The sequence below is a fragment of the Aptenodytes patagonicus genome, chromosome 5, assembly GCF_965638725.1.
Source record: "Aptenodytes patagonicus chromosome 5, bAptPat1.pri.cur, whole genome shotgun sequence".
Lineage (NCBI taxonomy): Eukaryota > Metazoa > Chordata > Aves > Sphenisciformes > Spheniscidae > Aptenodytes > Aptenodytes patagonicus.
Window position 1 is genome coordinate 65,761,537 of NC_134953.1, and position 27,161 is coordinate 65,788,697.

The 27,161-nt window shown below is 41.9% G+C and overlaps 1 protein-coding gene across 2 annotated transcripts in view; it reads left to right on the forward strand.

Annotated features, from left to right (window-relative positions):
- Window positions 1–27,161, forward strand: part of LOC143161327 (BEN domain-containing protein 5) — a 987,131-nt gene that overhangs the window by 884,002 nt on the left and 75,968 nt on the right. For both annotated transcript variants that reach the window (XM_076340237.1, XM_076340238.1), the window contains exon 11: window positions 11,618–11,780. In XM_076340237.1, coding sequence (XP_076196352.1) covers window positions 11,618–11,780 — 163 coding nt within the window. The remainder of the gene's footprint in view (window positions 1–11,617; window positions 11,781–27,161) is intronic.

Sequence of the window (27,161 nt, forward strand, 5' to 3'; positions counted from 1 at the left end):
GTTGCAGTATTTGGAGGGGTGTTCTTCATTTGACCTTTCTTGTTCTGGAGAGTGGATTAGTCATAACGACCAGACACAAGCACTTGAGCATTTCAAGAACCTGCTAGTCTTAGGGGTGGCTAATTTTGACCTTTGTGACAGTATGAGAGGAGACCATCTGTTCTCTCTGGTTCATTTAAAAGAAACAACCACAGCCATTCTTGGATGGCTTTATCACTTTGTAAAGATTGCTTTTCTTTGCAGTTAAAGGAAAAAGACTGGCCAGAGGTACTTGGCTTAATCTTCTTGCTTTTTTTCTTTGGACTCTGAACTGGTGGTACTTGGGATCCCTTTGAGTTCTCATTTCATTTTCCTGTATTCAACCTCCCAGCAGAGCACCTTCCTTAGAAATACTGTTTGTCATCCTTTGTGTGCCATGGTTAACCAAAGACCCTGATAAAAACTTGGGGTCCCCTTATGTTGGGCACTGGGTAACTACTGAGAAAGTCCACAACCCCAAGAGCTTCCAGTCATGCTGGGAAAGAGAGAGAGTGGGTGGGAAGTGACTTGCTTGAGGAAATCGGAGAATAAAACCCAGGTCTCCAAAGTGCCAGTCTCGTTTCTTTGTCAGCAGTTCCCTATGTTATATACCAAGCTGCACACTCAACAGTGAAGTCTCAACAACCCACCCAGTTTCCTGCAGGGAAACATGTCGTTAACCCCAGTGCCATGACGCGGTGACCTAAAACATATTTTTGAAACTATCATTGTCTCAGCAATATGCAAAAATTCAGATATGGAATGATTTGCCCTAGTACTTTTTGTTGTGGTTTTTTGTTTCTTTGTTTGTTTTGTTTTGGCTTTTTTTTTAGCCTGGATATCTAAAATTGAGCAACCAAGAAAAAGATTTTAATCTGTCTATATTTTCTGTTGTTTTCCTTTTATCCACGTACTCCAGGTCTGTTCTCATTTCCACAGCACCCCCTTCATCCATCCAAGCTTTCTTAGGGAAGATGTGTTCCTTCCAGCAAACCTCCTCCCATCTACCTAGGGCAGCCTTGCTGGGCTCTTATCACTTACCCTGGCTGCACATCTCCCTCTTAGTCTTGTGATCCGTATTACTAATCCCAGTGTGTTTTGGGCTATGTCTGAAGGAAGTGTTGGCACAAGTGCCTGAGGGAGTAATAACAGCTCATGAACATTGAATGAGCAAATCCCAATAATCTGTTCCGAAATAAAGAAGAACCAGTTTGTGTTGCATGTGGCTGGGCAGGGAAGGGGGAGCAGCAAGCAAGTTGCTCAGACCTAGAATTCATCCCGAAGTAAAATCCATACTTACTTGCACCACTGTCTCCTAAGTGTCTCTCTGCTGTTTTGGCAAAAAAGACCCTTGTCCCAGGAAGGCAAAAGCTGTTGCATTTAGGTAGGTTTTCTTAACATCATGCAAGCTTAACAGATCTACTCAGAAATCTCTTAAAACCTGAGCACAACAAATGATCCTACCTTCTTTTTTTGTTGTCTTATACCAGGGCATTTCCAGGAAGACAAATACAGCTATTATATGCTTTAGCACCCCTCTGGGATGCATTTCTGCTCGCTGCTTCTTGGATATGTTGCTCCATAAGTTCATTTATTTATTTATTTATTTATCCTGGAGGCTGGGTGAGGGGAGAGAGAAAACATGTTTCTGGTGGCACAGGGAACAGATTGTAATGCCTGTGCTTCTAAGCATTATAGGTTTTGGTCTCACAAGAACTCTGCCCTCTGGAGAGTTGTGGCTAAATGAAACTGCTCCATTACGTGGTGCTGAACCAGTCCACCCCTCTTTTTATACAGCGAGTTGAATTAATTTATATTGCAAAGAAAAGGAAAAGGAGGGGGGAAAAAGTGTTTGAGTAAATGGATTTTCTTTCAGTACCTTCTTGCTGTGTTGTTTGTGCATATAGGAGTTGACAGTCCCTTCTCCATCCCCACACAGGTAGAAATTTTGAATATCCACAGAAGAAACAAGTTTTCATAGCAATTTTATGGTGTATTTTCAAAGACCATCATTACTCTTACCTAATGTCAACAAGCTGGGAGCAGGTGACAGCCTCCCAGAGTAGCACACGTGAAAGGAGCTCCTTTGCATTCAAATGCAAGCTACCTCTCTTGCAGAGCGCTGCGAATTTCACTCAGCTGGGACAAACTGTGCTGTGAAGGAGGGGCAGGAAGCTGGTTAAGAACTGGACACCTGTCCCCCTCCCAGGATCTCTTTCTGGGTATTACCTCTTTAACTATGTGATATTTTAACATATGTAGAATACAACTCTGTTTCAGAGAACTGTTCTGGATCAGTGAGAGAGCCCAGGAGGAGTCTGAGCAATGGGCTGTACTGGGTTGCTCTGGGAGCAGCGTACAGCATGCTCCTTAGGAGGGGTTGTAATCTCCTGATTTAAACGTACAAGTGAGCAGAACATCTCTTTGCCACAGAACAAACCACTTTTCCTGCAGACTATTCAAAGCAACTGCATGCATGATGGTTGTATTTCTCTTTCTGCTTCTCATTGTCCTAAGTTTCTGTCATTTGTATAAATGATTATGAAAGCACTCCCAGGAGACCGCACGCACGCTCATAAAACTATTGTAAAGAGAAGTATTGCAGGCTATTGCTAGAGGCTATTTTATTGTATATTTTGAGGAAACGTCTCATTTTCTACTGACAAATAGGGAAACTGAGAACTCCAGAGACACGAGTTATTTTCTAAATGGTGTGATTATTCTGTAGAGCTTAGACTAGGAAATGCCAGTTTTGGCATCTTTGGGGAACGATGTGCTCTGAGAAGCAGAGGTTGCTATTAGTAAAAAACGGGGGGGGGGGGGGGGAGCAGATCTTTTCTTCATTATTACCCTGAAGCATTTGCAGATCCCTTATTTGTGTATGTCACTGGTCACAGCTCCGGCTGGCTCTTTAAAGGGAGATAAGTTCCAGACTAATTCTCTGGTTTATGGGTGACGGGTTTGTGCATAGGTTAATGGCTGAGTAGGTGACATCGTCACGTGTGGCTAAGTGCAATTCTGGTGACAGGGAGAAGCAGGCTCCCTGAAGAAGGAGCTGAGAGGACTTGAGGAAATATGTTTTGGGAGACAGTACAGAGAGAGAGTGTGTGTGTGTGTGTGTGTGTGTGTGTGTGTGTGTTCGGGGTGGCAGAATCTAGTGGCAAGAGGAGCTCCAACTGAGGCTTGCTTACAGGGTGGGGTGAAATCTGCCTCCTTCTCTTGCCTTTTCTGAGTAGGTTGTGATGGGCTGCTCAACTCTGTAGGGGAGCCCTTGACTGACTTTGTGAAGGTCTCGGGTAAGGCCATCGCCACCCTGCTTTGTCTGGCTGCAGGATGTTTAAGAAGTTCTTTCAGAAGAGCTGCTGTTTTAATTTGGATTCCAGTTGCATTAGCTGCTGCGGTGAAGCCAGTGAACTCAATAAACATCTTCAGTGCTGTAGCACTCGGGGAGGTGGGAGCTGTGAGTACAACCAGTTTCAGTGCATGTGAGGATGAATTCTGGGGAATGTGAAACGCGGGCCAAATCCCTGCACTGGTGCTGCCATTGTAACTAGTCCAGGGCGCAGAGACAGGCAGCGAACTGTGGAGACCTCCATCAGTCCTGGAGCTGTACGGCAGAGCACTTTAGAGAGCAGAGCATGGATATTAATAAGCAGTGAAAAGAAAAGTGCAGCTATTGTAATTCTCGCAGGTGAACAGCTGAAACCCTGAAGCATGAAACCCAGTTGCTTTTCTAACTACAGTTTCCAAAAAGGGAGCTCATTTGGTAGTTTTGGTTTTGAGGCATAAACTGAGAGCTTATAAAGCTCCCTCCTTCCAACTCCTCTGCTAATGACCATGCAAGTATGTGTTTTTATCAGCAAACTTAAGCAGGCATGACTGAAAGACACTTTGGAGGGATGGGGAGAGGGAAAGATCTGGTATTCCTTCACTACACATTAAAGGGATAATGAAGCCCCTCAGGGAGCAGATGTATGTGTGGTGACAAAGTACCTTTTAACGGTTATTTCTCTGAGGAGAATTGCACTTTAAAGTCTGACAATGTGGTGCTAGGCAGGTTGTGTTCATGGTATTCCTACAATGCGATGCTGCCTTTAAGAAAGGGTAGTTGCTGTCTGCTTTCCACTGAACAGTGGGAAGAAGGCAAAAAGAAAATGGTGAAAATCTCTTAGGATTTGGGGCTATTTGGTCTCCAGGTTTCAGTTTCAGGCTTTTCTCTCTCACATTCTTAGGACAGGTCAAACTGTTTCAGATCTCCTCTGCACACCTTTTCTCAGATTTCTGCAAATCAAATTCTAGTTCAGAGAATATTCCCTTGTTAAACCCAAACTTTGCTGCCCACCTCAGTGTTTCCTACCAGGCACAGACGTTATGAAACAAAATGCTGCCAACTGCAGAGCCATCAGTGAGAGTGAGTGAGAGCACTTTTCACAGGCATATCAGTCCAATCTGTCTGTCCCTAAGGTATCTGGAAAATCTCCAAGTAATGGGATCCCTCTGAAATGATCCTGAACTTTTCAAAACCTCCTCTTCCCAAATTTCAGTAGTCACAAATGATTTTGAGATGAAATATATTTTCCTTCTGTGCATCAGAAACACAGCAAAGCTGCAAGGTGAGATGAGTCAGGGAGTAATTTTGAGCTCTGTTCCCATTTCATCATGTGTCTGCTCCCAGAATCCTTCCTCTTTACCTGCTGCCTCTTTCAGATCAGCTTTCTGCTACCGTCTGCCTTTGGGATTTTTTTTTTTATTTTTCCCTTTCCTTTCCTTTCCAATAATCCCATCTACATTTCAGATGCTGGTTGCAGCTTGTTTGTAAAATAAATTGGAAGAAGGCTGCCTGATAGCAGCCTCCCAAATGCCACGATTTCCAAGTCTCCAGACTCAGTTGGCATGGAGTTGATAGTCTATCACAAAAACCACTAACACATATGCTTTCCAGTCTATTAAGAGAGTTAATGGAGCTGGTGAGAGGTGGGTGTGAGGAGAGAGTTAAGTTGGCTTTTGAAGTGAGAAGTTTCCTCAGTGCTTCCAGAGAAGTAAGGAGATAAGTTTTGCTTGTAAGATATCTTGATGGGCTACCAGCTGCAAGAATGGCAGGGTCAAAGCAGTGACTGCTGGGCACACCATGGCAGTAATTAACTCTATCCATATGAGGAAAGTGAGCTGCCAGTTGCACCCCTCTTATAGCACCCTGTGTAGGGGCAAACAGAAGAGTCACAATTTTAATATTGCTATTTACAATCTTCTGTGGCAAAGATTTCAAAGCCAGTGCGTTTCTGTGCTCTCTTTCTAACTTTTGCAGACTTCAATAAAGCATTCTAGAAAATGAGAGTGAGTGAGTTATAGCTGATACTGTAAAACTCTTCACTGAGATGGATTTGACATTGTCTGGGCTCCAGTCCATTTCCCAATGGCACGTCTATTCTTCCTTGATGACAAGTGTGTCATTCCTCTTTTCTAGAGCACTAACTACTAACTTTTTTATTATCACTTTTTTGCTACACTGGGGCAGTGAGTTGAGGGCTCATAGAGGTCAGACCTGTTTTAGGAAAAAGGCTTGCTCTTCAGCTATGAGAGCAGCACCAGCGGATAACTGTGGTGAGGTTGTAATTGAGTCCTGATTACACTTGGCCATTGCTGATAGGTGAAGAACATGAAGCAATTTGTATGCATAATTCCAGTTTATCCCAGTGCTTATTGCTCAACTACAGAACGAGCAAAATGTGGACAGTTTTTCTGGTTTTGGGTTTGTTTGGGTTTTTTTAGGAATAGTTACCTCAGTTGTGAAATACAGCTTATTTCCCAAATGGAAATGGCATAGGGTGACCCAGCATATTTTTAATTACATGTTGTAATATATAAACCATTCTCTAATTATGAATCCTCTTAGTGTTTATGTCTCTGCTCTTCTCCAGGGAGGTTTTCTAACATGATTCTCTGATTCTTGTGAGCACACAGTTGAACATGCTACATCCTTTTGTAAAACACTTCCTAGACTTGCATCATCTATCTATATCGGGAAATGGAAGATCTCTTTATTCTGAGTTTCATGCGAATATGCTGTGAGGACAAATGATCTTCTGGGAAACATTCATGTGCGCACTAGAGCTCAAGTTTTTGAAGATATATGCAGTTTGCTACTTCCTTCCATGGGCACATAAACAATCAGTTGTGTTGCAGTAGATGTGAACAGCTGGTAAAGTCTATCTGTTGGATTTCAGGATCCCCTAGACCTCGCTACAGCAGAAACTCATCTTTCTCAATCTGTCAAATCCTGTGACCAGATTTCTGGCTGGTTGATGATTTCTCTCCTAATTCCTTTCCAAGTTACTTGTACCCTATAGTTTCCATTCTCACTGGGTTGGAGAAACATCTTAGGATTGATCATAAGTGATGTGCAGTCTATACCCTGGTTCCCATGCTAGGAGCCTGACAAGGTCTGGCTTGCACTGTGGTCATACCTTGATCCTTTTTCTCCCTAAAGCGTTGACCAATTTCAGAAGACAACAAAGATTCATTCCCCAACAACTCCTGTATGAGAAAGTACCCTTTTGTACCCTCTCCCTTTGCCCTGCCGTCAGTGAAAGGTAGAACTGAAGCTCCCATCCATCACTGACTGGACACTGGGCCTGCCTGACATTTCAGCCCTTTTTGGGGGGCTTCCTCCACTGAACAGTGGACCCAAATTTACTGTGTTTTGCCTCCAATTATTCCTTTTGTGCAACCTGAGGTTTTCTGATGCTGTAGTAAGACAAGTCCCCTGTGAAGCCACACATGCACTGAGGACGAGGTCCCAGACGAGGTCCCACCAGTGGAAGGTCCCACCAATGGAAGGTCCCACCAAGGAGAACCACTCAGGTTCCAAGTCCATCAGGATGCCAAAGGGTGGACTTGGGCAAATTCAGTCTCAGATGTGTGAGAAATGTGCAGTTCTCCTCCTTTGCCTCTGGGAGCCCCCTCTTGTGATAGATTGATACAGGCATGCGGAGGCAATCAGTAAACTGCCTACCCTTACTTTGTGAATATGGACTGCTCAGGGCATTCATTCCAGTAGTTGTCAGCAGGATGATGGAGCAGTGCTGAGAAACCAAGAGTATCCCTCTGGTTGGGATATATATATAGGAGCTGCCTAAGCTGTTGAGCTGGTAAGCTAGCTACCAGCGGGTTGAATTCATTGTGGAGAGACACTGTGTGGTAGATAGTGTCCTTACCAGCCAAGAGACAAGACTGCCCTGGAGACAGGGATTCTGGCACATTAAGAGGTCTGACCAAGGGCCGAGATTTTTTTTTCTGCTTTGAGACCACTCCAGAAAGAATTTGCATGCATTTTTTTTTTTCTTATTTCTTTCCACACATCTCTTTGCTGCAACCTCTGAATAAGGTCCAATTGGTTTACAAATTTCTTTGTGCTGTCTGGCTGTTCACTGTCATTCCCAATGGGGAAACTGGTCATACAGAAGGTATTCAGCAAAGTATGGGGAGGAGGAATGAAATCTGGTAGGAAGGCCTGGGAAAGCTGCCACTAATGCCTGAGATGTAGAGAGAGGGTCAGCACACCTTGAGGCTCCCAAGTGTGTGTGAAATCCAGGTGTAGTTTTCTGGTTGGTTTCTTCCCACCAGAAAATGAGGGAATCCTTCACCCTTCCGGCTCTGCTCTTTTAACACTGGATTTTTGTTGCTTGGCACTTCCTAATCCTGTAGATAGCTATTTCTTCACGGAATTTTCTCACACAAGCTGGGAAGCAGAGTCCTGTGAGCTTTAATGTATCTGTGTGTTTTAATAACAAATTACTGTTGATTTTATACAAATATCCCTATTTTTATACAAATATCCCTATTTTAAAACTTCAAAGTCTTTGGTGCTTCCCCCCACCCCCCAGAGTCTGTACTTCTTGCTGCTGCTGCTGTTGACACTCCCATGCAATTCAGCCTTGGAGAAACAAATATTTGTTTACCTGTTCTCCTGCTGTGCCTGCTCAGTGCATTTGCTTAACGATGACTTCTGTTCAGCTTTGCAAGGGTTTTAGGGCAATAGATTCTCCCAGAAAAACAAGAGACTCATTTGCGGACAACCTTACCTGTGTTCTTTCCCCCCTCTTGCCTCCCCCCCTCTTTTCCCCAGATCAGAGTTTCATTAAATAAATGTGCATGCAAAAGGCTCTTTCTTTGCCATGATAATACATGGCTTTTCATAGCCTTTGTTTCAGCATTATCAGTTGCAAAGATCAGTTCTGGTGAGGAGTCAAAGTTTTGCCTGTTTATTTCTCCACTCCATTTATCTTGACTTGAAACAGTGAGTAGAAGGTTGGACTCAGGCAAGTACCTGCTGTCCTTTCTTGTCATTAGTTGAATTTTCTTGAATCTGTAATTTTCTTCTTTTCGTCTAAAACATCAAATCACATTCTGGCTTATAACATTTAGTCTAGAGCGAAGCCCAAGCTGCTGTTTCAAAACCTGCATGTGTTCATATTTGAAAGGTTTATGTTATGTTTTCTCTACTTCAACCTTCTTGAGTCAAATTAGAGATTTTACTTTTTACTCAAGACATCAAGTTGGTCTATGCCATCAGATTTTTTCAAAATGAGGACAAAGCCTCCAAAATCTACATTTATGCACTTAAATTAAGGTTCAGCTTTTTTTATTCCTGGAAGTGCAAAACTACTTGGCAAAGAAATGAACAGGTGATTTTATTAATGCCATTGCCATTTCAAGTAATTTTGCACAGCTGAAACTGGAACTCTTCTATTAAAAAAAAAAAAAAAAGAAAAAACCACCCCAAAACCCCCAAAAAACCCAAACCCCACAAAAGAGAATTATAAAAATTCAAACTCTAGAAAGATCCTAATTTTGTTTTCTTTTTTTGGCCATTTATAAAACCTTCTTTGAATTATTTAAACTACTTATGCCTTACTTCTGAAATATGGCAAGTATAATTTTGCCAATAACTAGATCCAACTTCTGAGCTATTTTCTGCCAGAAAGCAAAAATCACTTCAGTGAAGTAATACATCAGACTCTCTCTTCATCTATTTCCAGCTGATGAGGTTTCAGCTTACAGCAGAGATTGTTTTTTATTAGGCCCTGAGTACATGACCTGGCGCTTGTGCAGCTGAGTTTCATCTGCTACTATCACTCTGGTCCTCGAAGTCATCCCACTGCTTTTTTTTTGTATGATATTCAGAGTCTTCTTCATAATGATGATTCATACCACAGTGTGTCATCAGCAAATTTTGTTGGCATGGTCCTCCTTTACTGTGCCAAGAGCTGTGATGAAAATATTATGTAAGATTTATCTCAAGAATCATCTATGAGGAATTTGACTCATAACCTTCCTCTAGCCTGACTGAAATAATGGGAAATAGAGCCAAAAAGGACCTCGAGTCCAAACTGTATCCCAAAGGTGTGAACTATACTCAGCAGATACTTGTCCAATTTGTTCTTAAACATAGTTGATGAGATTCCATAATCTTCATAGATACTCCATATCAGTAACTGAGTCTCCTAATCACTGGAGTACTTCTGTCCCTAATGTCTGCCCTGAATCACTTCTCCGACATTTTCCTTGTTTTCACTGTGCCAAATACAGCCATAGAGTTAGCTCATTCCCCTTGTGAGTGATGCTTCTGCTCACAAACCACAATACTATGTTCTGACACGTTTGTTGTCTTCTTCCTTTGAGCTGGCTCCATACACCCATATTCACCAGCTGATGCTTTCGTGCGTTAAAAGTTCCACCACAAGCATTCATTTGAACACGAAGCACTATCCATTGAAATCAACGTTTACTTGACTTATGAAGCAATCCCCAAAGCATGATCATCTTCCTTTATGTTTCTGAATTTTAACTGAAGACAAAGCTTCCCTCAGTTTCAGGGTCTCAGTAGTCTTTTGAAGGCTTCTTTTGCAGGAAGTCAGAGAACATTCCCTTTTGTAGACCTCCTAAAGTATTTTATTCCAGATATCAAATTAACAATTAATTTCCCCATCAGTCCTTATGAGGGCTTTACCTCCCTGTCCCATGGGTATTCAGAATATCCTCACGGTTTCTGCCATGTAATTTGGAGGAAATTATATGATATGTACATAGCAGAATACATTCTGTGTACAATTTACCACACAGCTAAATATTACGTTACCACAAAGACAACACGTTGCATTTGGAAACTCCTATATATAATGCTAATAAGAAACCCGATTCCATCTTATTCTAATTAACCTGGAAAGCCTTTCTTTTTCTGTGAGAGAGACTTCAAAACATTCAGAATGTCAATAAACCCACAGGTATTTCCATTCTTTATATCTTCGGGTATACACTATTCATCAAGAATTGTTGCTCATTTCAGTATTAGTCTGATTTTCTTGGTCTAGAGAAGTTTAACAGTTTGAACCATTGCATCTAATTTTTTTTCAATAAGAAAGAAATCTTATTTTCCCTGTTTTTGATAAGAGATGGAGTTGATAAATACTAACATTGTGTTAGCAAGAAAAGATACTAGTCTTAAGGTTCAATAGGAGGACCCTGGATAGCCCAAAGAATTCACCATGGGCACAATGACTGAACAGTAAGCTATCTTAAGGGTCCTTTATGCTTCACTGGCAACGTAAAAGTCTTAAAGCAGGAGATATTAAGGCCTTTTATGCAACAGATCCAAGTTGGATCTGCTAAGCGCTTTTTTTTTCTTGTGCTGAGCCCAGATTGACTCAGTCTAATGGTTATGAGGTTTGTGAATAGAGTCTGATAACCAAAATGAAATCAGAATCCATTTTTCTGTCTAGTTGGTGGGAACAAGCTCTGAGACTTCAATCAACCTCAAGATGAGCTCCCCTTTAGTCTCCAGATGTCATGCCTTCAAAGGAGAGCTAAAAATCATTTATGGAAATACTTGGATCCCTCCCCTCCACCCATCAAATGAATAGTCATAAAGCTATAGGGTTCTTAAAGCCAGATCTTCAGCAATAGCACAAAATACTGCCTTTTATACTGTGCTGCTAATGCTGTAAAATAGTGCAGTATATTCTTCCACCCAGAGAGCAACACCCAGTTAACATTTAAGTTAGTGAAGTGGAAATTTGTGTGACCTAATATAAGAACCAGTCAAATGTCTTAAGTGAGAAAGTTTCACTAAAACGTAAATGCCACTGTATTTCTACTTTGCTTAAAAGAGTCCAGGGTAAGGGGTGGGGGAGAATAGTTATGATACAGGGGAATGCAATAGAGAGAAGGAACCCAATATCCAAATAATAGTCCAGCTTAACTTTTGAGAACGGAGGCTCTGGAATGTTCACTTTCAACTCACACATATTGACAGGCTTTCTTTGTGTTATCCAAAAGGGGAGGAGAAAAGCTGATGTTACTAGTGAACGGAGATGAATTTTGTGAAAGTCTGCAAGGCATTATTTATAGTCTGTGTGCCAGAACTGTGTTTCCATTCATGGTCTCTCCAGGCCATGCTCAAAAAATAGCGCAGTCTCATATAGTGTAAATGAGATTTGGTGATGTGAACTTAACTGTCTTCTGTTTTAACAGAGTCCTTCCCAACCCTTCCCTTGTTCCCCTCATGAACTCTCTTCATGTCTTTGTGTTCTTCCTCCTGCAGTCCAGTACATCGTTCAACAGAGATGCTGTGAAAGCAGGGACAGGCCGGCGTTTTCTTGGTGGGCTGTTAAATGATACATCCTACTGCTACACTCTGGAAGTCTCATTCTACAGCTACATATTGGGTGGACCTACGTCTGCTGTCCCCTACACAGAAGAAGCATGTATCCTTTTGAAATCCTTCCTCCTGTTGCAGCACACGTGAACTGGGCACTTAAGGTAAATACTTCTATCTCAATAAGAGTTTGCCGAGATAGGAACACACAGGTGGAAATGTGAGTCTGCTCCTGATGCTTTAATTTCCCTCATATTGATTCTCCATACTGTGGAAATTCAAGAAGAGAAAGGCATATTAGATCAAATAAGCCATTTCCCTCTTGTAGGATATTGTCTCGCACACATATTATAGAAACTATTCCTGGAGAGCCTCTGATCCATTCCTTTCCAGAGTCTTCCATTTCTTTCCTCGTTTCTCTCCTTATTTTCTCATTATCCCTGTGTTTGTATTATTGTTTTAATAGCAAGTTGAAAGTGCATCTTTGGTACTGAGTTACAGTATCTCCTCTGCCTTTGAACTGCGGCCAAAAGGCTCTAAAGGATCCATTAGGTTCTGCAGCTGCCTCAGGGCCAGGTCTTTAATGCTAGTTGACAAAAAAATGGAAAGTGAGTTCTGCAAACAAAACTGACAAAGTTGTCCACATTTTTGAGTGCTCAAATAGAAGCAATGTCTCATTCCTCAAAAAACATGCATCCATCTGGCTATCTCACTGTATCAACAATTTGTAGAATTGTTCTGACTGGTCTTGTGATCTGTTTTTGTTTTTCTTTTACTTTTTGTCACCATGCTCAATCAAATAACCAGTGCCCATACTTCAAGCTTGGGTGTGTTGTTTCATTTTGTCATTCTATCTTGGTAGCTTTTGAAATTTCCACAGGTTTAGAAACACTGCAGAGGGAGAAAGATTAGCTGTGATTGCCTATTTAACTCTCCACTGCATTTTGGAAGTTGGGGAAGGTTTACAGCTTTAGGGTAGTGAGGGGGAAATTTTCATATGAGCCATAATTCTTCACCATCCATGCATATGTGCACACTGTGTGGGAATAAGAGCGAGAAACAGGGAGCAGGGAAAGTAATTCTTAATCATTTGGGGTTTTCTGGTTTGGCTTCTCCACTGAAAGTGAACTTTGGGGGAAGGAGGGAGATGAATATATTAAGGTGACTTATCAGACTTGAGCATTTGGAATACAAGCTCTCTTTTGCCTAGTAAGGTTAACTATTTCCAAGTAACAGCTTCTTGCAACATACACATATGTACTACATCTTGCCACTGAGGAAAAAAATGTCATTACTGTTAGGTTTAGGTATTTATTTTCTTATGTTGGTATTTTGGTGTTTTAAGAACGTGTGCCTTAGTTTCACCTTTAATTTTCCTCCTCACTTAGTACTCATTGTACTGACAACTGCTTATTTATCTTCCTTATTTATCAAGAACAGTTTTTGCAGTGAGGGGTGGGAAGAGTCCCTATACAAATGAGATCATGATTCCCTTGAATACGTTTTTCTTGATGACTTGTAGGTCATGCCAGCTTAGTTTCCTTTTCCATAAAGATTTTTGTTTTGTGCTTCACATTACAGAGCTTTCAGGTGTGGGGTCTAACATCTCTATTTGCTTGGCTTGCCTTCTGCAGACAAAGCTGCATCATTCTCAGTTCATTCATTGTGACCATCAGCAGCTGGAGCACAGAAAACAGGCCCCAGATCACAGAGATCCTTCTTGGTGGTGATGTATGGAAAGCTCAAGCAGCAGCTTGATTTCTACAGTTACAGTTTCACCTTGCTGAGTGAAAAAGGAGGAGAAGCTGGTTTTGACTGGCCTGGCAGACAGCAAGCAGGGAAGGCTCTTTGCCCGTGTAGTATGCTCCACTGGCATTTTGCCCTGGTAGGTTTTATTATTTCCTTTTCAATGGAGGGATTCTATCAAGAGTGCTGCTTATGACAGCTCTTCCTCATGTGTGCAGTTTCCTAGTTAGAGTAAGAAATGGAGCTGCTTGAAGCAGTCTCTAGGCTGGTCTGCTCTAACACAGGAATAGCTGGATTTATGCACATCCTATCCTGGCAGGGGAGAAGTTTCATATTGCTGAAGTGCCTGTGACCAAAAGTAAAACAATTGCAGAACGTTCCAGTTTAGCCTGAACAGCTCTTCCAAGCTGTTCGCAAGTCAGTGATTAATTAATGCTCAGATTTTTTAATGGACCTGAACCAAAGACACAGCCAGTCAGTTCATATTGGCCTCCAAGGACAGGCGTGCTTCTATTAACTATCTAGCTACATGCAGGCAGCAAGTCAAGCAAATACATGAAGAAAATACAGTGAGCCCCAAAATGGTGAACTGATAGGGCTGTCGTGGTTTAACCTCAGTTGGCAACTGAGCACCACACAGCTGCTCGCTCACTCCCCTCCCCACCCCGGTAGGATGGGGGAGAGAATTGGAAGAGTAGAAGTGAGAAAAACTTGTGGGTTGAGATAAAAACAGTTTAATAATTGAAATAAAATAATAATAATAATAATAATAATAATAATAATAATAATAATAATAATGTAATAATAATAATAATAATACACAAAGCAAGTGATGCACAGTGCAATTGTTCACCACCCGCCGACCGATGCCCAGCCAGTCCCCGAGCAGCGGCACACGGGTAGCAACATCAAAATTGCTGTATTTTGCCCATTCACTATGTTCTCCCAGGGACCATCCATGATCAGCAGTAAAAACTACTATTGTGCTATTTGAGAGTCCTACATCATCCAAAGCATTCAAGAACAGGCCAACTTGCATATCCAGGTAAGAAACTGCTGCATAATAGCTCTGACGAATCTGTCACTGGAAGTTATCTGGAAGTGGTCCATAAGGGAAACTAACATTTAATGGTTTCACATCATCCCTCTTTCTGATATCCGTCCAGGGGTTGTACGCCACAGAAGGTAGTTTCTCAGGCACCCAGGGATCTGGGGCTTACAGTGATGACTATCCATACAGTTGGTCCATTCCACCCTTTCAACCTTCAACTGAAAAGTATGAAAATGATAAGACTTGTTCAGGAAATCTGCATTCAGAGATGTATTTCTTAGGACTTTGTTCATCCCACTGTGATGTTATTAGGTTGTGGGGTGTTTTGTTTTGTTTTCTTTCTAATGGAAACAGGATCAGGGAGGCTAGAATTTTTCAAAGCTTCTACTGTCGGATTAAGAAGTGCAGACTGAGATTCAGCCCCAAATTCAGGGAACCCATGGCCTTGAACAGAGACTACAAAGCAGATCACACCCCACATTCAGCCACTAGCCATACTAGCTCCATGTAGAGACCAAAACAAATTAGGATCTCCAGATTCTACAAAAATATTACTTGAGCCTAATGTTGTTCCTGTTGACAGGTGAGAAAACTGAACAAACTCTGAAGAGTCTTCTGTTTGCACTGGTGGCATGTAATTCTACCTGTCAGCTTCTTTCCCTTACAGCATTCGTGGCAAATAAGATCATGGTACTACCCCCTTTCATGACATTATATAAGTGGATTAGGTTTGTTGGGATTTTCTTTTTTTTTTTAAATTTCTTCATGTTCCTCAGGGTTTACATGCTAACTCTATGATCTATACAGACCTCTACATGAGCCTGTAATAGATATATTTCTACATTGGGTAAGATTATGCATTTTGTTCAGACTTGTGTGACTGAAACATACTTTGTAATTATTGAGATAAATGGATACCTTACATGCATGAAAATGGGAGACAGACTTTCAGTCTGATAAGTGTTATTTGAATTCTGACATTGTTAGTGTGGACAGTAACTTTTTTCAATAAGAAAAGTAAGAAAATTAAAAAAAAGGAAGGGAAGGTATCATTAAAAGTGGAAATCTGTTCCAAATTACTCCAGTTAGTATGACTGAAAGTATTCTCCTAAATGAAATACCTCAAAGATTCAGAATTTAGAGGATTACACCTGGTATGTTCTATAAAAACAAATTTGCCCCTGAGGCCACACTATTTAAATGAAATCCAGGAGTGAAGGATCTTCCATCAGTCTGTGCAGGGCGTGTATGTTTGGGACATATACAGTGGGATAACAGCATCCTGCAGGTGTTGAATTTCTGGTGTCTTCTAACATAGAGTTAACATGGTTGCATGAATGTCTCAGGCCTCAATTAGCATTATATCAGTAATGGTTACTGCCGGAATGTTTCTTGTATTTTCATCCTGCAAACAAAGCACTGCATCAGGTGTAACTTCCTGAATGTCCTGTTATACATTCCTTCAGAGGTGTGTGCCTGGTAGGTCTGTGTCTAACTGGTATGTACCTAGGGTACGAGAAACATTAGGGATATGTTCTATAAGCCTGGCTCTGCAGAATACCCTACGATAACGTGTGCTGTAGATAACAGCGAATGGACTCTGTTTCGAAGGCATAATAACAGGATTGCAGGCTTGTTGGTTAGCTGCCTGGAAGTGGACAGAGAAATGTTTAAAACCCTTCTCACACACACACACACACATTTGGTGGTAACTGATTAAAAAGGCAGTGCAGCAACAGTTTGCTCAGCATCAGGTAAAGAAGCTTTAAAATGAGCCGATATGTTTCCATTAAATACCACATTTTACTAGGCATTTACAGGGCTTATGACACAAGGCATGTAAACTGCTCTGTAACATTCACCACCAGCAGCTCAACTGCTGAGCTGTCTAGATACACACCAGCCTCATAGCTGGGCAGGGAACAAAGGATAAAAGAGGGGGAGGAAGGATGAATCCCCAGCTGTAGGACTCTGAGCGCTGCTCTGATAGCACACCCAGAATTGCTTTTCACTACAGCTGCTGATCAGCAGCTGTCATAGCCTGACCTGAGAGTGGCCAGTAAAGGAGTCTCACATCAACAATTTTAAAATCTATTGGGTTCATTTTTTAGAGTGTTTGAACTGGATCCCTGCTGCACAGCAGGCAGCCCATAAAAGAGCATAAAAGGTTTTACTCTTCCAAAGACTAGCAATGAGGTAGGAAGATAGAAATGATGGAGACTAGGCAAGAACTGGGGTGATTGTAGCCTGGTAGCTGTAGGGGAGAACAATCATCAAGATGGGTGGGCACCACAATTGTCAGTGAGTCCATGGCTTTTTTTGTGTATTTTAATCTTAATTCTAAGCTTCCTCCAGGTGGGGAAGGCCCTCATCCAAAGACGGGCCTTTAGTCATCTATGTGTATGGCTTTACTTGCTGAAATAATTTCTGAGTGGAACAGGAGACTGAGACCCTGGGCTGAGGGCCTGGTGGAACAGTTCTCCTTTGTACGGCTTTTCTAAGCACATCACTTCATCTCTTTGATTTAATGTCCTCAATATAAAGAATGAATTTAATGAAACTTCTTTTGTAAACAAACAAACAAACAAACAAAAATATTTTGGAAGCCATGGGTGAAGAACACAGAAGAAAGAGACATTACTAATATTATCCCAAGGTAGGGCTTTTCACATTACAAACAGCTGAGAAATTATCTCAATATTTCAAAACAGTATAGCTGAACGAGCTTGCAAAGATATCACTTGGTATTTTCCATTCCCTGAATGTGTTGAATTGGAAGCTTTGCATCCCTTAAACAGGGCATAGTTGCACTGCTGAACTCTCTCCTCTTTACGGACATAAAAAATGTATTTATGTAGCTACAGCCACAGAATGAAAGCTTGGATTGACTAGAGTCTCTTCAGGTGCCTAACAGGAACTCACATCTTGGACTTTTGGCACAGTTGTGACCACTGGGTTCACTCTTATTCTTAACTTCAAGCAGAATATCAGCCTGCTGCTTGACTGGGGACTTGAGAAGTTAAATACCCTGGAGAAAAGAGTCATTTGCTTATATCCAGATTCCTTTTAAAGAGTACTTGGATCCCAGTAAATGCCTGTCCTGGGGAAAAGACATCTGTATACAAACTACAATTCCAGTAAAAGCATCTATAACTTTTAGAGCTTCATGGACCTGCCAGTCCTCTAGGGCAAATGTACTTGGTTATTTTGGGCTTTTTTACATTTTTTTTTTTTTTGGCAACTGCCTGTCCTGATCCTTACTCTGTTAGTGACATCCTTAAGAGAAGATCCTCATGAGCCAGATTATGGCCCTTGCACGTTCATTCCCACCCAGTAAAGGCAAGATTACTAGCAAAAGCCAATGAGGTATGAAAGGCTGTGCTGATAAAGCTGAGGGAGCTCTGCAGAGGTTATCCAGCATGGCTTATGTTTGAACTTGAGTTAGAGCTTGTTGCCAAGATGATTTCAAAGTAAATCGGGCACATACTCAGGAAGAGACCTCCAGAAGTCTACATCTTCATCCTTCTTCTGCTAAGCTCCTAGAAACAGACTCCTTTCTGTGTGTTGCAAAAAGTGGCATTAATCCTAATCCTGCAGATGTTCCTAAGAGTGACGTCCTTGCACATCATCTCTCCAGTATTTGGTTATTTCTCAGTACCATGTTTTGGGCTGTCTTCAAGGAAAGAAAACAAAATCCTCTTTCAACTCCCCAGTCTGTGTGAAAGTGTCAAGGTTTACAGCCACAATTTCAAATGCTCTTAATATTACTGGAAGCATAGAGTTAAATTATAGAGTTGTAAAGTTACTTTATAGTGATAATGCTGTCAAGCATCAATGTCTCTGCCCCAGGGCACTATGGAAACTCAGTTAATGATATAAGAAGCTGATATTTTTCAGGGTTGCAGCTGTTGGCTCATACCCAGAAGGAATCTGTGTGTTTGTTCATATCGGGTATATACAGGGGGACCTGCTCAAAGAAAATTAAGAAACAGTGAAAGTCTGTTTAATGAAGTGTGGTGGAATGAAAGTGCAAAGCAGTATATGGTGTTGCAGTATGCACACCTCTTTGCCTCACAGAGTTCAATACAGTGGACAGTGCTGTAGAAAAATACTTATTTTACTGTAAGAGAGGGTGTTTGTGGGGGAGAATGTATATTTGTATGTAGATTTGTTTATCTAGTTGCCTGTAGCACTGACTCCATCAATCTATGCAGACACCGTCTGGGAGTATCAGTAAAGAAATGGAAATTAAGGCAAGTGACTACAGTCAACTTAGGAATATCTATAATTTTTGTAATGGATTTCTTAGCATCTGTATCCCAAAGTGCTTTGATAGCCTCAGATGCAAGATGCTATAAAAGTGCAAAGTGTTATTATAAAGGTGGTTTTTTCTTTTAAAGAAAAAAAATATTTTTTTTTCTGAAATGTAGAATATCAGTCTTGGAAGGCATCTTCAAAGTATTTCCTGGGGATTTAACCATATGATTCCAGTTACCTTTTGGCTAGGAGCCAGGTATCAAATGCCATGCATGTGAGTGGGGAAATGGTCTTGCAGTTAACTGCTGCAGTAAGAGTGGACTTGAGTAACTGGTTCATTTCTCTGTGTGCTCAGGTGTTTTGCATGCTGCCTGTTTGGTAAGCACTCACATGGCTTTCTGTGGGGAAGGAGGGAGAGCAGGTCAGACTCACGGGCCTGTTTTAAGTAGAAGTAAAAAGGGAGTTTGTAAGCTGAGGATCTAGTCTTCAGGGGAATGAAGCATCAGAGGTACTGAGAGCCTACCTGTCCTATCAGATTTTAAGGGACAAGTTAGACTGAGCACCATGGTTTGCTCCAGAGTTGTGTTGTCCTAAGCATGGTAAAGGAGGACCCCATAAGGGTGTAGATTAATTTCCTTCCTCTTGTGTACACAGGTTTCTTTCCCAGGGATACTAAGGTACAGAGAAGAGAAGAGATGGTTGTTGTGGGACCAGAATGTAAGCAGGGTGCATACCCAGACCCACAGAAATGCTCTCAAGCCAGTTTTAGACAAAAATGCAGGAGCTTGTCTTCTTTGAAGAGCAGAAAGACTTCAGTAGCTGTGAGCCTGGACTAGGGAATTTGCACAGGTTGATTTGAGAGCCGTCAGTATTTACAACCTTATTTGGGAACAGGGACCTTGTGGACAGTGGGAATATAAGCATCTTACAGAGACGCATGTGCAAATACCGTCCCTGCTTCCCACCAGCTGTCTTCAACTCAGTGCTGGCAGAGAATGTGCTCTTTGTACTAGGTAGGGCTGTATCCAGTGACACGGGAAGACTGATCCTTATAAGCCAGCCAAGATGAGGAAGCCCAGCTCTAAAAATGATCTTATATCCAATGCAGCCTTTGGGGTTTCTGTTGAGACACTGCATGCTAACTGGTGCCAAACTGTCACTGAGGTTTTACTGATTGAAATCCTCATCAGTGCTTTCCATTCAAGCTATCAATGACTTATGGTTTCTATCAGGCCAGCTAAATCAGTGGCCTGCAAGCACAGAACTCTCTCATTCAAAATGGTTTTGATGGTGGTATAAAAAAAACCATAAAATGTGCCAGTTAATAATAAAATTTGGTACATTTTTCTATTAGTATTTCTTTTACGCACAGGAGAAAATAACTTAGACCAAGCACAAGTGATGCTTTCGCTGAATGGTTGGAAGGTGAAGTTGATTACATAAGTGATTGCAGAGTTGTGGCTAACATAAACAAGGGGAGAAGCTCCCTCCAGGCACTGCTATCCCTCTTGGAACTGGCTTTCAAGGTCTTGAACACCTCCCTTATGAATTGGCTTTTCTATAAACTTGTATTTTTCCTTTCTCTTATAAGCAACTTAGACAAAACTAAGCATATGGAACGGATAGTGAGGCTCTTGGGTGCTCAGAACACCATACAAATGCTATTAGACCCGTAGTTAAAATAATTCTTTGGTAAATGTTAAATTCCTATTAGTAACACTTGCTAAACTTAAGTACAAAGGAAAGGGCAAGGCTAATCTGAAAGGCAATGGAGAGCAGGGCGTAAAAGATATTAACAATTTGTTGGAAATGTCTGAGAGGAGTGGTCAATACATCTAAAGAGTAACGTCTGTGGGTTGAAGATTTAGGTTGGGAGCGGGCTTTAGCCAGTGCTGTGCTTTGGAGCTTTCCCAAATGTCAATGGGAATGAAGAGAAAAAAGCTATTCAGAATGATGCGTTTTTCAAAAAGCAATAAACAGAAAAATTGTAGTGTCTCTGTGATAGGTCTCTGCTTTTCTGTCAGCCTATAGTGGTGTTCGTGTGTCTCCATGTTTGTCATCTTTTTCCTCTTCTCTGTGTCTCTCCACTTCTGGCTGAGTCTTCTCCCCTGTGCCTGCCTGTCTTGGGTCTGTATCCTCACCATCTTTTGCAGTTTTAGGTTGTTACCCCTACCCCATGCCTTTCTGTCATTTCATCTGATTTTTTGCAGGTGAGATGTTTTGTTTCATTAATCAGACACATCCAGTCTCTGCTCTTTGTTCACTTTGTGCTGTCTTTCACCTAAACTATTCCTTTTTTCTTTTATATTTTGCACCTAAAGGCTCAGCAGGGCTTTTTGGTGATTAAAGAGAATTCTAGGGCAGGAGCAGAAGTTATTTTTTACTGCTACTTCTTTAGTCCCAAATACCAACATCCTGAAAGGGAATCAGAGATGTTTTTTAGGAAACTCAGTAAAGAAATCAGTGTCTTTCTGTCTGTGTGTCTTTCTCAGCTACTTGACCAATTGCAACTGAATCTGACAGTGATGAAGGTCTCAGAGATACTACATTCCTACGAGTTTCATGAAAAATAGCTGGCTGAATGAGTAAAGAGACCAAAATTAATCTCTCCAGTTGGCACAGCTGCATCTCTATTGTTAGAAACCAGAGGAGGACAGTAGGCATGAAAGTCACAGGAAACAGATCCCACATCTCCTTGCCTTCCTGTGCCTGTCACTGGTGAGTACAAACCTCACTTCACTTTCCTTTTCTCTACAAACTTTTAACCCTAGCATCTCTGAAAACCTTAACAAAGGATATCTCATGGCATCCTGAAAAGCAGATTGCATCTTCTCCATCAAGCCACTGTTGAAAGAGGCCAGAAACCTGGCATGTACAGTTCACAGGTGAAGAGAATACCCATTCAAGCCAAGGTCAATACAAGCCCACCCCAAGCCAGCAGCGTTTCTTGTCACCTAGAGGTGAAACTTTGTCAGGGTTCAGATCAACAAAGTCTGAACATGTCTCAGGCTGAAACTAAAGACAATCTGCAGCTTTGATCTAGTGTTCAGAAACCTTTGTGTTTCGATAAGAGCAGGATGGGTCTGATTCTCCCATGTCTCATCTCTTTATGGAAGAACAGCCAAATCAGTTCAGATCAAAGTTAGTCCTCTGCAGCGTCTTGTCTCTGACAGAGGGCAAAAGCAGATGCCTGAGAAGAATATAATAATAGAATAAGCATATAACAGTACTTCCCCTGCATATTCTTCCAGCTTCCAGCAATTAGTGGTTTGGGGATCCCAGAGCCAGAGATGTTGATTGTGTCTGTAGTAACACTCAATGGATTTGTCTCCCATGAACCTGTATACATTTTTAGCATCCACAGCATTCCTTGCTAGGGATTTCCACAGCTTAATAATATCTTGTTTGTTTTAAGCCTACAACCTGCAAGCTTTATTCTGTGATTCCTAATTGTTACACTGGAAGCAGCATTGACCCCCACCTGCTTTCCCCATGGCACTCATATTAGCCTTCTTTTTTTCATGTTTGAAGTCTCCTAGCCTACCTAGTTATTCTCTGTCTGAGTATTTATCCTGTACACCATAAGTGGAAAAATATTACCAGATCAGAATCATTCCTTCATTTCTAGAGTTGGTATATCATCTTACACTTTCTTTCTAGCTACACACAACTGTGAGTCACTAAGCAATGGAAAATCAACTCCAGTGACTCTAATGGCAGAGTCTGTATTTGCTGTGCATTATGATTTTTACTTGCACTCAGGATAAATCCTGCCCTGGTCACACAAGCAGCCTGTATAAGCACCAAAATGAGAAATATGGCTTTCAGTTTCAGAGTACACATTGTAATCATCAAATGTTCAGTTCCTCATGCACTTAACAGCCTGTGTGTGTTCTGCTGTACTTTTCTTTTTCCCAAAACTTTGGAGGGATTCAAAGCTTGTTAAAATAACTGCACTTCTTTTCAGCATAGGCTGGAATTTTGGTCATCTGGCTAAGAGAGTCCAGGAACAAACTCCTGCTGGAGGAATACATGGTTTTTGAAAATTGCAACATCCCAGATACCTTGCTTTCTGTCATTATGATTGGTGTGCATCACTGTTCCTCAGCAAACCAACTTCTGGATAACATGCTCCCGCAGTCAGGTTGCATTCATGATTCTGTCAGGCCAGTTATTTCTTTTTGTAAAACTAAGCAATCCTTATTAAACCAGCAACTGTCATCTGGTGCCACAAATGATAGGTGACAATCCATTCATCTTTTCTTCTTTGGCCAGTCCCTCAAGAAACCTCCAGTATGTAGGTTAACTACTCAAAACCTCTCATGTAGCAAAGAGGGATCTGCCAGGCAGCGGAGTGTCACGTGTAGCAAAAGCTTACATTGGACTGGTTTCTGCAGACATTTGGCTGGAGCAGTGTTGAAGGACATGTGCAAAGTGAGATCTCTTTCCACCATATCAATACATGATATATCTCAAGCTTCCTTTCAATAAATCATTAACAGGCTGTTCAAATGGAACGTAGCTGGTTTAATCAAGGTAGGGGATGGAAATGGCTCAGAGGATCAAGTTGTCTTCCTGGTGACTTTCTATAGCAGAGGCAGCTGGACAGCTAACACTCCTACATGGTGGAGCCAGGACTGCATGGTTCTGCCAGCCCAAGGGGAGAGGGTCTACAGTCCTTCAGTCCCATTATTCCTGTTTCCAAGCCTTTTCATCTTTGAGTTTCTGTGGATTTCTTCAAGGTCTGGTAAGTGGCTGGTTCTGTTGGCAGAGTACATCTTCAGGCTCCTTGTCTCTTACTGTGTAGCAGTAATACCTCCTCTTGAGAAGATTCCCATGACTCTGCCTGTTAGCAGTCTCACAATTTCATATTCTTGCTGTGATACTGTGAAGATTTGAGACTGGGCTATTTCTGGGCCAACAGGGTTATCATCCTAGTGTCCCTTCTTCCTTACTTAATGATTCCTCTTTGCACCGCATCCCTCGCATGTCTGCCAAGTAGAATTTGTTGCATTGACTTTCTTTCCAAAGCCTGCCCAGAAGGACAGCTTTCCTTCAACCAGGACACAGAAAGGGCCTGTGTCTCTAGAACCATCAATATTTTTCTTGAGATGATAAATGAACTGCCAATAAACCGAGGCAGCTGCCAGATCCATCTGAGAAACAGACCTTCAGACCCAATTTATCCGTGCTTGGTTTATTTATGTGTCTGGAAACTTTCGAGATGCAAAAAGAGGACTAACCACTCTGAGGCAGCCACTGAGAATTAGATAGTATAGATAGATGCAGTGGGAGTTCATGGACTGGTTCAGATACATTAGTTATTACTCTGTGCTAGCCTATCTCAAACAAGAAAATGGCTTGAGATTCATCATAGGGAACACCACAGAAAAGAAACAAAACTTTCAAAGCCAGACCTAAATCCTCACGCTTGCTGTATCATTCAGTTTGTTTTTCTCCATCTCTTCTGGTCTTTCTTGCCTATAATACAGATTTTTGCATAACCTCTGAAATTTGTGTTGTCAAGATTTTTCTAAGGAGATGAGACATGGCTGATCATGTTGTGCCTGGAGGGATGGAACTAGTGTACGTGCTTCAACAAGTAAGGTTTGTAGCGAGACCACTCTGGTTTTGAACCAGCTGATACAGTTGGAAAAAGCAGACAGTCTTTGTGTTTAGGGTCATTTTGCTGGGCAGCAGGCGCGCTTGTGTGTGTTTCATATACATTCACCCCAAAACTTCTGAGCCCATTTTTTCGTTTCCAACCAGAGACAGTTCTCGGAGGTATTAAGTTTGGGCAAGTTTTATGAAAACAGGCAGCTGAGCAAAGGAAAGAGACTCAACTAATGCCTCTGCTGGGGGAAAGGCTGGAGCGAGTTTAAATGTTATTACACACCAGAGGGTCTGTGTGGGGGAGCTGCTGTAAAATGCTCCAGCACAGGGAAAATTTCAGCTGGCACAAAATCCATATTGCTGGAGAAAGCATGGGTAGGGACTGGGTCTCAGAAGTTGCGCTGTTGGTGGGACAATTACTTTCTATTTCAAAATAGGCCTGGCCTGGTGCAGAGCCCATGTGACCCAGGAGCACAAGTTTGAGGTCTTTGCTGATGGGGGGAAGCTTGAGCAAGTCTAAGACAGCAAAACCAGTGAGGATAAGTACTCAGTGTCAGCTCTTAGGAGGAGAGCGGAGGCCCAGCAGCCTGGTGCCTCTTTACACCTCCCTGTAGTTATTTCCTAGTGTAAAGTTGGACCTAATGAAGCGATTTCCCCCTCCCCACCTTGTTTGCCTGCCTGCCTGGGTCAGCAGCAGGCAGCACAGCTCACGCTAGCCTGTAGTTAAAGTGCCCTCTTCTGGCACGAAACGTTTCATTCCTCAATGGCAGTCGATTGAAGAGAAGTGGATGTTTTTCTGATGGTTGCTGAAATCAAGAACAAAGCACGTTTTCTCTTCCTTTGCTTCCCCTCTGTGTCCCGGCCTGTCTTGGCAGGCAATAGTGGTCAGAGAAGAAGGAGCCTCCCTGTTGTATCAGCCTGGCTAGGTCAAAGCTTTTCTGTGCGACAGTGCTATGATGAGATTTTGTTTGCATCTGAGGTCATTAAATAAAGATGCTTTTATTCTCTTTTGTGTTTTTTCTTCCTGCCTCATCTTTAGCTGGTGTAAATCTGTAGCTATCTTGATTTACGCAGCTGAGAATGTGATGGCCTTTTCCTGCTTATGTTTTCTGCTCTCTGTTGTATAAATCACCTCTTGGCTATTCTTGACCTGTTGATGTCAATAGTTTTCACTGTGAATCCCAATGGGATCCAGATTTGACCTCTATTGATTAGCAGGGAATGCTTGGTGATGAAATGTGGGGAGAGGAGAACGTGCAGCCGCTGTCAGAGAAGTTCCCATACTAAGCACTCAGTTGGAAAAGGAGAGTTTTGACACACTTGTTAATGTGAATTCAAGGTTAGCAGTACACAGCACAGCAACTGCATCTGTCTGCAGAGGGATTTAAAATCAGCCTTTAATAAGAAAAAGGACTTTCCTGCACTGCTTTATTGCATCAGTTACCATCAGAGGCCTTTGCATGTGCTTTGGATTTTTTCTCTATATTTAAGGAGCATTTCAAGCCATAATTGATTAGAGCTGAATTTGTGTTACAAAGTAGGGAACAGCAGGTCAGGACATTTATGCTATGAGGCGAGACTGAGCCTGATTCCCATTTAGATCCTTTATAGGAGAAGGGTAGTGTTTTTTCCCCTGGTAACAAGCAGTGTCTCAGCTATTGAGTACAACACTGTATTAATAATTCTGTACTTACTGTAGGCTCTCCGAATGCAAATCCCTCACACACAAGCTGGATTGGCATAAACCGGTTTAGGAAGCACACACACAATTTGTACTGCCCTCCACTGGGTTTATGAGGAGTAAAAGGAGCTGGAGTCGGGATTGCCAGGTTTTGCAAAGTGCCAAGCTGGAAGTGAAAATCCAGCTTTCTCCCTTCAAGGTGAAAAGGACATAGGAGATTCTGGTGGTTTTGGTCTGCCTGAGGATCTTCCTGCAGTAGTCCCTGCTCTGTTTTATGCACTTTAAAACTGTCATATGCTGACGTTTTTTCCTGGTCACTTCACTATCAGTTAAATAAGGTTTCAGGACTGAAGTTCAGGAAATGTGGCTTCTAATCATGCGATTTTATTTAAACTCCGTATCTGTGTTTCATCTTGCATTCTTTCTCAGCCCTGGGTGCTTAGATGGTATTTAGGCAGGATGGTCTGTGGCTAAGTACAGCATCCTCGCAGTGTTACCACACCAAACCCAGGAGCGCAGGGACAGATAAGATTACGTGCCAAGAACTGAGATGAGACAAGCTGAGAGCTTCCAAGCCCATACAAGTGGAGATATTAAAGTAGCTACTGTGAACAGACATAATTGAAGATAACAGACAATACTCAAAATTTACCTTATGACTTTCAAAGTGATTATCCCAATATGATATAAGGATAAAGTGAACATAGTCACCTTCTAACATTGCACTTCAAGGCTGCTGCTCTGCATAGGAAAATATATATGTGTGAGCGCATGCATACATTAGACATGCATATATACCAGAACTTTTTTCTTTTTTTCTTAAGTACGTTCTCAAGATTCATGAAAGAAATTAATTATGACAGAGAGAGAAACTTGGAGGCCTCTCTTTGTGTGCGGTAGCTCCAAGCCACCGCTGCAGTGAACAAAGATGCCCCTCTATCAGTCCTCCGCAGACAGCCCTGGAACTGGAGCAGCCCGGAGTAATGGTGCTGAGAAGTTGGTACGATAACAAGGCAAAGCAAAGTATAGCCTAACAGGATGACAGCGCAAGGCAGCAAAAATAGGTGGCTTTTGTATGACTATAATAGCACCACCTGCTTTCAGAACGTTAGTCATCCCGTAAATGTGTCCATTCCAGCGAA